At 46.2% G+C, this 13,014-nt stretch overlaps 2 protein-coding genes across 7 annotated transcripts in view; one reads left to right on the top strand and one right to left on the bottom strand.

Moving 5' to 3' along the window:
* Positions 1 to 6,450, bottom strand: part of map3k21 (mitogen-activated protein kinase kinase kinase 21) — a 31,395-nt gene extending 24,945 nt beyond the window's left edge. For all 6 annotated transcript variants that reach the window (XM_030378808.1, XM_030378809.1, XM_030378810.1 and 3 more), the window contains exon 1: positions 4,600 to 6,450. In XM_030378808.1, coding sequence (XP_030234668.1) covers positions 4,600 to 5,380 — 781 coding nt within the window. In that variant the 5' untranslated portion in view covers positions 5,381 to 6,450. The remainder of the gene's footprint in view (positions 1 to 4,599) is intronic.
* A 2,147-nt stretch (positions 6,451 to 8,597) lies between these two features.
* Positions 8,598 to 13,014, top strand: part of pcnx2 (pecanex 2) — a 31,990-nt gene continuing 27,573 nt past the window's right edge. Inside the window, exons 1-4 of the mRNA XM_030379777.1 lie at positions 8,598 to 9,040; positions 10,861 to 11,063; positions 11,846 to 11,963; positions 12,064 to 12,100. Of these exons, the coding sequence (XP_030235637.1) occupies positions 8,888 to 9,040; positions 10,861 to 11,063; positions 11,846 to 11,963; positions 12,064 to 12,100 (511 nt within the window). The 5' untranslated portion in view covers positions 8,598 to 8,887. The remainder of the gene's footprint in view (positions 9,041 to 10,860; positions 11,064 to 11,845; positions 11,964 to 12,063; positions 12,101 to 13,014) is intronic.

The following is a 13,014-nucleotide window of genomic DNA, read 5'->3' as shown; positions in this document are numbered from 1 at the left end:
CTAGATCAAGGAATAGGTCCTTGATTTGAACTATTCCATGATCTGTTATGTTGTACTCCAGCAGACCAGAGCAGGGTGACAGAGAGTAAGCTGAGAAGACCTCACCTTCGGCGCTGACTCCACCCTGAGCCCCTTCCCCTCCTCCGTCATCTCTACACACACACACCCTCACAAACAGAAGAGTTGGAGGCAGACCCCAGGACACAGGGTAGATCAGAGACTGAGCTACCTCTCTCAATACAGGCCAAGACCTCTCCTTACTTTGATCCACCTACTAGTGTAGACCAGATCCAGAGCAGTTGGGGTGACTCCCTCTATAAAACCACATTCAAAATCTAACAATGCAGTTGCATTTTAGTAAGTGGTAGCAAATAATAGTAAGTAATAAGTAGTAATTAATTAGTATATTATATATCTTCTGACACCAAGGCAGAAATAATGTTTGTATGTGAAGGATAACAATAATTAAATACATAGTTTCTACGGTCATTTGATACACTGATGTCTCCTGACCTTATCGTGGAGTTGGAGGCTGCACCAATCACCACAACAAATACAATTCCCAGAAGCTGTCCAGAAGCTTTAAGTGAGACTTCTAGTTTTTTAGAATATGCCCCTTCTCAGCCTCTGTGTGTGTGTGTTATCTAATGTTACAAAAAAAGTATGTGTAACTTCTGAAAGTAGTTTGTAGCTGGTAACTGTGCTAGTGGGAGGGACTGTGGACACATGCAAAGGAATGGGTTGAATCGGGGCTCTACTCAGCTGTTGGCCCTTTCCCCTTTTCATGGGCACCGTAACAATAGGTGCAGTCAGGGAGAGGTCATAAAAAAACAAAGTGAAAGCATCTCCACTTCTCCTCTGCTCCCCTCTGCCCATTCTTCGGCCAGAAAGGGACAGGCAGTAACTGTCTGTGTGTCACTGAAGGGTAATTGTGGGGAGGCCAGAGAAAAGTTGCCCTGCAACACCTAGTCAAGCTTTGTTAACATCTTCCACCGAGGACTTCCACGGGGCCAGCACGAAGAGAGGAGCGGGACGTATGTGTGTGTGCGTCTCTCTGTGTGTGCGTGTGTGCTTGTGTGTGTGTGTGTGTGTGTGTGTGTGTGTGTGTGTGTGTGTGTGTGTGTGTGTGTGTGTGTGCCAGAGACCAATAGTGGCAGGCGGACAACAGGGGAGTTGAAGTCCATCATAACAGCTTTCAATTGACAAGATTGACAGGGGAATGTTGCAGCACACAAACCGCGTTGGTTACTGCTTGGCGCCGCATTCTAGAACACACGCCTGCATACCTGGCATTCTCCCATAGTGAATCCAAACAGGTCAAATTAATGGGAGTTATTCGCCAGGGCTCAGAGCCAAGTATCACTACGATTCTGCCCTGCTCGACAGCGCCGTGGACATGGTGCCACACCTCACCTGGAGGAGAAAGAGCGCGGCGGGGGTTGTAAAACAAACTGAAATAAAATAAATGAAGATAAGAGTGACCAAGGCGGAAGGCCAGAAGGAGGAAGGCAGGCCACGAGAGAGGGGTGAAAAGAAAAGTGTTTGTTCAGAAACTAAATATGGAACATAAAGATGCCACAAAGAGGAAGGAAAGAAAGGAGTATAGCCTACAGAAAGGAGACGGGAGGGAGGGGGGGTTACGGAGGGAGTGAAATAATGAAGCAAGGAGGGAATCCCCCTTGGTTTCTGGCAATAAAAGAGTACCGCAGCTCTCTGGGAGATTAAATATGAACGGAACAAAACAAAACGAGGGCTTTGAGAACCTCTGAGTCCTTGCCATTCTTCTGGCCGCAGTAGCCTAGCAACCGCTGCTTGACCGGTCCATTGTGCAAACGTATGTTAAGCTTTTATCCCTCATTAGCAACATTCCTCCCAGCCGGCTGGGATTTTACAGATTAGGGGGAAAAAATATACACAAAAGAAGTTGGTCAAATCTCGCTGACTTCCAACATATTACTTTACAAGCTAATCATTGATTAAATAGTGTTATGTTTGTCTGGTCTGCATGGAGTGTGTGTGTACACTGTAGGTTGTGGGGAGTTAAGTAGACCATAGCATAGCTATGGTCTACTGGGCATGAGTGGGAAGGTGTCGTACTGCTTCATAACTGCACCTTTAACACAATATAAAACGCAATCAATCCCACCTTTTTACAAACCTCCCTCATAATGAACTGACACACTGCATGTTATCGGCCTGTTTCTGTGAATTTCTTTACCTCCTGTGATGGTAATACCTTGTCCTTCTAGTTTGGTTTTATGCAAAAACAAAATGCCAAACAAACAGGACTTTTGGACAGGACTTCATGAGAGATGCTTATCTTTATTCAACTCTTCTTATTTGAAATGGTTCAAGGGAAAAAAAAAAACTCCATGCACCACAGGGGGCGTGTGGGTGTATGTATGAGATTGTGTGTGCGTGTGTTTGTGTGTGACTTCTGTGACCTCAATAGCCTGGTCCAAAGCAAATACGTACCTACCTACATTCAGCCCATATGTTTGGATATAACCCCTACAGACTGCAGATGTGCAGACTGGTCCAACAGAAACAGCTGAAACAAACTAACGGCCATAGTGTAACTGATAATAGTCATAGTAAACAGTAACTATGTCTGGGCATGATTAGGCCTGGGTAAGCAACGGCCCAAATAGGCGGCACGTTTTATTTTCTCCTTTTCTTCGTTGCAAATACCATTGTAGCTTGTTGAGGTTGAGATTGAGGTTTACCGAAATGACTTTACTGGTAACTACATTGTCCTAGTTCACGATTGCAGTCAACTAGCAGGCCTCGTCGAGGTAGCGTTGGTGAAAGACTGTTCTGAATTATCTTTTCCCAAACGTGGCTTCAACCCTTCTGCTCTCACTCCAATTATAGCCGTTGTTGTCTCTTGGTCACAATGGAGTAGCAAGTCAAACACAATGACTTGAGTTAGCAGTACTGGTGGTAGTGTGTGTGTGTGTGTGTGTGTGTGTGTGTGTGTGTGTGTGTGTGTGTGTGTGTGTGTGTGTGTGTGTGTGTGTGTGTGTGTGTGTGTGTGTGTGTGTGTGTGTGTGTGTGGGGGGGGGGGGGGGGAGTAATTGTGTTTATTTAGCAAACACCTGATTAGCTGGGACCACCTAAACAGCAGTTAAATAATTTCATCCCATCTGTCTACGATTAAAAAATAATCTTCATCTCCAACCGTCGTTTGGATTTTACAAATGCTTTGTGGGATCACTTGTGCTTTTTTTTTTTTATTGTATTTATTTAGAATATATCTAAACGGAATAATATCAAACAGTAAGTAAGTGACCAAGTGATCCTCTTTCTGTCTTTTACCCACAATGGGTTTTAGAAAGTGGAGAGTCTGAAACCAGAATCAATGAAATCATTCAAATCGACCATACACACACATGTACGCACGTACGTACACAAAATACACAAACACACACCAGAAGCTCTGCAACTTGTAAATTACACTAACTCTTTTGGTAACTGACCTGAAGTTTCCTTTCTTCCTACCCTTCTTTATTCAGCGATTGAACAATGATACACTTTTCAGTGCTTAAGGACCTCACAGTGACCAACTCTAAACCAGACGCATGCTTTCATCTGAGGAATCTCAAAGGAGCCTGTGTCTAAATGACAACCCTTTGCAGGTGTATTTTCACTTGATTATACACACAGGGTCTGCTTGCCTCTCCCATGTTTAGATTATGTTTGCAAACTTTTTCACTCACAATCCTACAATCTCTTTCACTCCCGTCTTGACAGGCTTTGGTTGGTCGGAGCCACATGGCCTGATTTTCAGTGCTTGTGTGTGTGTTTGTGTGTGTGTGTGTGTGTGTGTGTGTGTGTGTGTGTGTGTGTGTGTGTGTGTGTGTGTGTGTGTGTGTGTGTGTGTGTGTGTGTGTGTGTGTGTGTGTGTGTAAATCACTGGCTTTGTTTGAACATTTCAGGGAGAGTTGGAGAGGGGGTGGGAAGGTGTGTTTGTGTGCTACAGCACAAGGGTTGGTTGGGGGGAAGGGAAGTCGACCCAGCTGAGCAAACTCTGACCCCGTTTCACATCCTCTCGTGGGGTCTCCCCCGGAGAAGGCCTTGCTATCACCTATTACTACCACAGAGGAAGTAATAGGCTCCTATTCACATCTTCACTACTCAACAACTCCTTTCTATTGTTTTGTTGTTAATTATGTCACCTTTTACATGAAACATTTTTAGTAAAGACTATTTTCCATCATACCTCTACAGCCATTGCCTTAACAACTCTTTCAGAAAGCAGCTAAGAGTTTACTAAGCGGTAAAGATAGTGAAAGTACCTCAGATGTGGCAAATTGGCAATAGAAGCAATTGACCACTTTGTCAAAGCTTTAATGAAAACTTCGAAGAATTACTGTGTTTTGGCATGTGTACATTTATTTTTTACAGTTTAGTCAAGCTATTAAAGTTAAAGCCCGTTTTTTTTCAGGGGGAGTGAGAGTATTAAATGAGAATACTAACACTTGAATTATCCTCAAAGTAGTGACACAGACGTCAGAAACGTTAACGTGAGTGACCTCTGTCATTAACAATAAAATCAAATACGCACACACACACACGTGTGATTGTGTCCATGCTTACCGTTGCTAGACTTCAGGTCACGGTGGATGATGGGTACCACGGCCTCCTCGTGTAAGTATAGCATCCCGCGTGCGATCTGAACAGCCCAGTTGACCAGGATGTGCGGTGGGATGCGCCTTCCGGTCAGTGCCCGGTTCAGGGTACCACCGCGGGCGTACTCCATGACCAGGCACAGGTTGGGTTCCTCCAAACAAACTCCCTCGAGTTTGATGATGTTGGGGTGTTGCAGCATGGAGAAAAGTTTGGCTTCTTGTTTGACCCCGTCAGCGGTGGCAGTGATGTCCTCATCTGGGTCTTGACGGGCAGCCTTCACGGCGACCTCTTGATCCTTCCACGTCCCCCGGTACACCTTGCCGAACCCGCCAACGCCTATGATTTCTTCAAGAACGAGTTCGCTAAAAACTATCTCGGCTGGCGGGAGGCTGGGGACGCGCTCCCGGACTCCCACCGTGCAGCCGGTGGTAGGCAATCGATAAATAGCGGGCTGGTACGTAACATAGTTTGACGGGAAAATACCGACTCTGTGGTTGATTTTCCCAGTCCACCAACCCTCGTCCCCGGAGATCGCAGCGTCTTTGGAGAGCACTTCCACCACGTCGCCACGACGGAGGCTGAGTTCATCCTCCCCGCTTGCCTCGTAGTCGTACGCCGCTGTCCAGAGCGAGCGGGTCGGACACAGCGGGGCAGAGTGCGCCCAGGCCTGCGGAGCCGCGGGGGCATCGGAACAGACATGCTCCTCTTTCCCACCGCCACCACCGTCACCGTTTGGGAAAGCCGCCATTTCTCGGTGGCCGTAGACGCACCATAGGGTGCAAAAGCTATGATAACAAAAAGTAAACTTCAAAGGAAGACCTGTGTGACAGAACTAACATGCTGGTGCTGGTCCACGGCGCGCATGGAGCAGCACGGGGAGGCTAGACTCCGAGCTCAGCCCAAGCCGAGGTCAGGAGCTGGTTCCCGGGTCCCATGTGAGGGAGAGGACGCCGATGCTGCTGCTTCGTCTCCACGTCGCCACTCTTGTATAATGTCTCAGTGGGTCAATAAAGTAGGCTACCAACTAACCAGCTAGGGGATCTGTTGTTCAAAGCCAATGGTTAAATACACAACTGTCTCCACTTGTGTATTCTGACAGTTAGCAGTTAATTACTAGAAAACGTTATGATTGTACTATATTGTTATACTTGGTTAAGAGAGGTGGTATATACCCTACTGTTTAGACTAGGAAAGTTAGTGGTGGGGCTAATCCTAGCTCATTCACCCATGCACCTAGTAAATATAATCATTTAGGATTATACATTATTATACTTGGTTGATACAGTGGTTATACACCCCCTCCCAGACTAGGGGTGTTAGCGGTAAGGCTAACTTTAGCTCCTTCACCGATGCAGCTAGTAAGTTTTGCAGGTGCCGCAAGTGGTGCACCTGCACCGTCCATTGAAGCGCTATTACACCCCGACTAACGCAACGGCCTAAACATTACAGGGCGGTCCACCTCAAAAGAGATAGATACCTTGATACTGGGACTTTTCCCGTTAGGTACACGGGAACTCTTTAGGACTTTAAGCGAGCTGACGAGCTAGCCTAGCCTGGGTCAGTCCCTTGACTGGTAACGTTACTTGATGAGTTGTCCCCCCACTTCGGCTCCTCAGTTTCTCGCGGTGTCCCAGTGCTGTTACCTCCGTTAACAACAAGCAGCGCTGGATCCAATGCAAAGGTACACCCTCCCCCCCAAAAAAAATCCGTTAATAAACGTTAAATGAAATGGCCGTCAACTTTAATCAAAACATATCCAATAGCGACGCCATGGTCAGTGCCCAGCGTCTAGGACCCAGCGGCGGAGAGTGGCTCTGCTGTCCCGGGACGCTGCGTGTCTCGCTGCGCCGCTGGCCGCCGATTGGTGGCTTCATTTCCACGTGACATCAACAGCAGCGTCAGGGGGAGGAGCCACTGCCGGAATGTGGGATCAGCGCGCGCCTTTGGGGACATTCTTTATTATAAGGCGACGCGGACCAAAACGCAGGCTGTCACTCACACTCACATCCACCCACTTTGCTTCAGGCAGTAAAAAGATAGGCCTGCATTGAAGCATTTTTTCTGTATCTGAAAGTATTAAGCTGCTATTTATTATTATTATTATTATTATTATTATTATTATTATTATTATTATTATTATTATTATTATTATTATGTTATTTAGTATTTAGAATCGAAAAGAGCACCAAGAACACAAATCGGAGCCACATGCTCCCATCCTTGACGCTATATTTTTTGTTTTTTACGGTCAGCGTTTAGAGTTATCCAGTCCCTTCTCTGTTCCACTATCACCGATAGGGGAAAATATTATGATACATTTGTGAAATTGACGAGAGAACAGCGACGATAACAAGAAGAGAGCGTGTATTCTTGTTCTTTGAGTTGCCATCTTGGAAAGTGTGAGATTCGATCCTGTCATGCTTTTCGAGCTCAGCGATTGGAAGTGAGAGCCCCGCCTCTCCTCGAACCCGGGATTCCCCCACCACATCATCGGTGTATTTTACCAACATGCGCAGAACTTCATCTAATTGAATAACTCCACGTGTATACGACCGCCTCATACTGGCTTTCGGTGGTATTGCAAGGGTACCCAACGTAATAGACACAATTAACAAATAACCCAAATCCCTTCTTCGGTCGACGTGCTGCTTCATCCGCAGGTCTCATCCTCATCCTCATCCTCATCCTCATCCTCATCCTCATCCTCATCATCATCATCATCATCATCATCATCATCATCATCATCATCATCATCATCATCATCATCGTCGTCGTCATCATCAATACCACCACATCCACAGAGCTTGGTGTGATCTTTTATGCTATGTGCGCAGGCTGTGTGTAGCGCAGAAGATAGACATTTAAGATCATCTGGCTTCTGCCACTAGTCGACACTATTGCCCATATTTTATTTGTCTAAGAGGTCGCGTAACATCTATGCTACCACCACATTCACAAATAATTACAAATTGTAATAATAATAGGAATGATAATAATTGCAATAATAATGTTTTTTATGTTATTATAATGTAATATTATAAAATAACACTAACCGGCTTGTAAGGTGTAATGAATATGTGTCAAATTTAATTATTTGCAGATTAAAAAATATTATATTTTCCAAAGTATATTCATGCACGGGTATTCATTGTGAGGTTACTGGATGGGCTATGTAAAGGGGGAGAGAGAGGGGGGAGGGGAGGAGTGGAGAAAGAGGAAAAAACAATCATCGAAGCTGCGCATCTGTAGGCTCGACAGAGAGAGAGAGAGAGAGAGAGAGAGAGAGAGAGAGAGAGAGAGAGAGAGAGAGAGAGAGAGAGAGAGAGAGAGAGAGAGAGAGAGAGAGAGAGAGAGAGAGAGAGAGAGAGAGAGAGAGAGGGGAGAGGGGGGGGGGGGGGGGGGGGGGGGGGCGAGAGAGCGAGTGAGAGGAGAGAGAGAGAGAGAGAGGGGTGGAGAGAGAGAGAGAGAGAGAGAGAGAGAGAGGGGGGGGGGGGGGCGAGAGAGCGAGTGAGAGAGAGAGAGAGAGAGAGAGAGAGAGAGAGAGAGAGAGAGAGAGAGAGAGAGAGAGAGAGAGAGAGAGAGAGAGAGAGAGAGAGAGAGAGAGAGAGAGAGAGAGAGAGAGAGAGAGAGAGAGAGAGAGAGAGAGAGAGAGAGAGAGAGAGAGAGAGAGAGAGAGAGAGAGAGAGAGAGAGAGAGGAGAGAGAGAGAGAGAGAGAGAGAGAGAGAGAGAGAGAGAGAGAGAGAGAGAGAGGAGAGAGAGAGAGAGAGAGAGAGAGAGAGAGAGAGAGAGAGAGAGAGAGAGAGAGAGAGAGAGAGAGAGAGAGAGAGAGAGAGAGAGAGAGAGAGAGAGAGAGAGAGAGAGAGAGAGAGAGAGAGAGAGAGAGAGAGAGAGAGAGAGAGAGAGAGAGAGAGAGAGAGAGAGAGAGAGAGAGAGAGAGAGAGAGAGAGAGAGAGAGAGAGGGAGGGGGGGAGCGAGAGACCGAGTGAGAGGAAGAACAGCAACGAAGATGAAAACCGGTGGCAATGGACGATTTGTCATTGCGATGGAGGGCAGACGAGAGGGACAGACGACGCCTAGGGTCGCCAAATTAAGCTAAAAGCATGACGAGTACGACTGTACAGGTGCCACACGGCGCCAACATGGAGGCGTAGCGGCACCGCGATGTCCCGAGGAGAACGTGGTTTAATTGTAGCCTAGCAACATCCTCCAGACGGAGCAGAGGGCAGCGCGAGCCGGAGGAGAGCGGGAGGCGAGATGGGATCTCAGGTGGTGCAGACCCTGCGCCAAGGAGTCTGGGCGTCGTTGACCGGAGGCTGGTACTACGACCCGGAGCAGAACAAATTTAATAACTCTTGCCATCTGTATCTGTGGATCTTCCTCCTGATGCTGCCTCTGTCCCTCCATCTGGTGAGTGTCAGTCACTGGGGCTCTGGAGGATGGTTTGGTTCGAGGCCGCGAGGGGGTGTGAGTTTGTAGCGCTCTCTCTCTCTCTCTCTCTCTTAGATCGCAGACGTTTGTCCTGCGCCGCTCGTTTACTTCACACGAGGTTTTGCCTCGATTGAGAACCATTCATGAAATATACAGGTCTTTAGTTTGGCGTACGTATCCGTGACGATCACAGCCGTGATCACTGTTATTAATAAGAGCTTAACACAAAGGGAGTACAGAAGGCGTTGTCGCAGTATCTCCCCTGCATGCAGTGATGGGACGCATGGCTGCTCTCGGATAGGGAAGGCAGCCGAGTATGGGCTGTAGTGTCAGGCATCCTGCCCTCATGTATGACAGGGGCGTCATGGGTAAATAAACAAAAGGAAAGGCGCTACCTGGCCCAAGCTATAATGCAAACAATATGACCAAACAAAATGGATTAGAACCCTGAATGCTTATTTGTGTGAGGCCACCACTAGAATGACAACAACAGTCTAGCCCTTGGGCAAGCATTTATGAGTTGTTTGTGTGTGTGGTTGTGTGGTTGTGTGTGTGTGTGTGTGTGTGTGTGTGTGTGTGTGTGTGTGTGTGTGTGTGTGTGTGTGTGTGTGTGTGTGTGTGTGTGTGTGTGTGTGTGTGTGTGTGTGTGACGTGTGTGTGTTTTTGTCTATGTCTGAGATTGACATGCCTTTGATGCACAACTCGCACGTCCCGGCCCAATGCAATGTTGTTCTCTAGCAATGTCTGACATTGATGCGACGAGGGTCGCTAAATTAACAATTTGTCCATTTGAATAGGCCTATACTTGTGTGTATACTAGATGTAGGCTACCTAGGTATTATTGATACCCTCTACCCTTATAACCAAGGTGTTATCAAGATTGTTGCCATATATACTGGGTCTTTCGGTTCAATTCATATCACCCTTTTGGCCTTTCCCGATCCAGGGGATCATGACTCGATTTAATTTTTCAGTGCGTTCTGAGGTTGTCACTTGGAGTTAACGCTCATCCTTTCCTTCCCTTTCCTGGAACCCTTGGCTCCAGAACCACTGGATAGACCCGCCATGTTTAGTGCTTTAGAGATGAAGCAGCTGGTACTAAAGGGGCCCATCACAGTCAGTACAAACTAGCATGTGGCGTTAGCCTAACTACATGCCACATGGTGACCTCCAATTCGCTCTGTGTGGGCGGAAAACAGTCCCAACGTTATGTCAAAGATCTTTGGAATGTTATCAAATTGCATCACTGAGCTGAATACAACAATATGATTACAATGGTATGATAAAGGTTCCCAATTGTATGGAGATGGACACCTGATCAGGTGTCGATCGAACGTGTGTAGCTGCCCCTGTACCTCTGTTATAACCAGACCCAGTGAACACAATGTATGATCAGCTGTTAATCAAACCAAAAACACCAATGCCATGTTTCCTGTAGTCACTTTGTGGCGGTGTTCAGTCCTCATAGGCCACAACTCGGTGGAGATCTCTGATATGGGGCAGATTTATACAACTGGAAGCTTTACAGCAGTTGCATGCAACAAAGACAATTTGAACCGAATACCTCTGCCCAATTGACCTTCTGCAAATCAAGTCCTACGCATACGGAACCAAACTGCATGTTCTGGTAGTGTGGTGATGAGTATCCTCCGGTCCTTGTCTCTCTGTCAGTCTCTCTATCCGCCTTTCTAAGTTTGTTTGTTCCTGTCTGTATCAGCTTGCCCCATGCTCAGCTCCTCGTTGGAACAGCTGCCCTTCCTTCCCTGACGCTCACCAACCGCTCTCTCCTCCGACCACAGGCCCTGCCCCCAACCACCATGGCCCTGAGCATCTACTGCACCTCCATCACCGTCTTCTTCGTCCTCATCAAGCTGGCCAACTACCGGCTGCACGTGATGTTTGACCAGGGGGAGGCGCTGGTGCGAAGCAGTCTCTCGGACCTCAGCAAGGCCCCGGAGAAGAAGAGCAACGCTTCGGACCCCTGCCTGCAAGCCACTATCAGGTCCGACAGTACATAATACATATATTACCGAACTTCTAACTGTCTCTGTAAGGAGGTATCTCTCTCTCTGATCTTGCTCAGCTCTTCTATGTTTCTACCTTGATTTTTCTTCCCTTGGATTTTGGGGGAAAGGGTTGCAGGGTGTCTTGTGAAAATGTGTCCTGTGAAGCCCTTTGAGACTTTACCTGTGATTCAAGATGGTACACATTTAATTGAGCTGACATGACATAATTAAACAGGTGTAGATACGATTTGGGAGTTGTAAAGAGAGAGAGCAGAACAGAGATGGTATTGTAAGGTTCTGGTGAGTAGCTCTCTACTCCCGAGCGTCAGAAAGCTGTTTTCAATTGAGATGGACAAACCCTTTCCTTGTTGCTAATTTAATTTTGAAAGGCTTATATTAGCAAGTTCAAGAATGCAGAGCTTTTATTTTGTCTTCCTTCCTCACCCTGTTTTGAAATATATTCATATGTTATGTAACTGAAGACCCCGCTATATTGATGTATGGGCTGCCATAAAGTCATATTGAATTGTTCTCTTTTGCTCTCTCTCTCTCTCTCTCTCTCTCTCTCTCTCTCTCTCTCTCTCTCTCTCTCTCTCTCTCTCTCTCTATATCTCTCTCTCTCTCTCTCTCTCTCTCTCTCTCTCTCTCTCTCTCTCTCTCTCTCTCTCTCTCTCCCTCTCTCTCCCTCTCTCTCTCTCTCTCTCTCTCTCTCTCTCTCTCTCTCTCTCTCTCTCTCTCTCTCTCTCTCTGTCTCTCTCACACTCTCCATCTAATTCAGGAAGAGCAGCACAGTCCCAGACAGTGTTGCCATGACTTTGTTGGTTCGTAACAGGCCCAGCCCAGTGATCCAGGTTACAGTTAAACAGACTGAGACCGACCAGGGACTGATTGGAGTAGTGAGTGGATTATTGACAGATCGATTGGTTCATATTGATTTGTGAAGAACATGTTTACCATTTATGTAAATACTGTGTCTCTGTATTTCCCTCTGTTCAGGAATGTCCAAAGTCAGATGAGGTGAACGATACAGAAGGTAATGTTGTTTCACATAATTCATGTTTCACAACAAAGAATCTTTTGTATTGTAGACAGAACTGAAAGAGTGAGATTGTGTATTCATAGGTACAATAGGTTTTCTAATAATGTATATGGAATCATTTTTTGTACCCACTGGTGAATAATTGACAAACAACATCCATTGGTCATCGGCCCTTCATAGCAAGTAAACAAAAAGTCAGTCCTTTTAATACAGTCTACAGTTTGATCACAATGACAATGTTGAACCCAGTTTTACAGAGACAGAAATCATTAGTTCTCTTGCACTGAAAACATGCTGGTACATCCCCACTCACTCAGGCTGAAGTTAACCTGATTTGATTCTGCAACTTGGGAAATGATGATGGGCAGCTAGTGAACTACATGCTATTTCTGTCTGGGATTATTCTTGTCTCTTGATCTTCCTTCAGTTCAATGTGATTAATATTTAACCATGCAACACCAGTTGAGAGCAGAAAAATGGGGAGAAAAGAAAATAAGGTTTTCTGAATATTATATGTGGAACATTGAAACTCATAAGAGATTGATGCCCGTGATACTGTAGTGAACGAGACACACAACATAATTGCAGACCTTGTAGTCCCTCAGAACAGCGGGAAACGTATGCGCCAATTACATATAATAAACATATTACACCATGAAATGTATCGAGCTGTCTCAACAAAGCCTAGACTTTAAGCCAAACGATCTCAGTTTAGATTTGATCACAGACCAGGATGTCATTGATTTAATTAAAAGCCATTGATTAACGTGAGTGACAGCTTGAAAGCAGCCTGGGGAAACCGAATCAAATGCAACGCAGAAGGCCAAAGGCCCGTCTATAACCAGCCAGACTATTAATCCCCTTTTGATTTCTCTTTTGTTGGCATATCGGATTCCACCGACATTGGC

The sequence above is a fragment of the Gadus morhua genome, chromosome 15 (genome assembly GCF_902167405.1).
Source record: "Gadus morhua chromosome 15, gadMor3.0, whole genome shotgun sequence".
In the NCBI taxonomy this organism is placed as follows: Eukaryota; Metazoa; Chordata; class Actinopteri; order Gadiformes; family Gadidae; genus Gadus; species Gadus morhua.
Note: the sequence above shows the minus strand (reverse complement) of the source record. Positions and strands in the feature narration are given on the sequence as shown.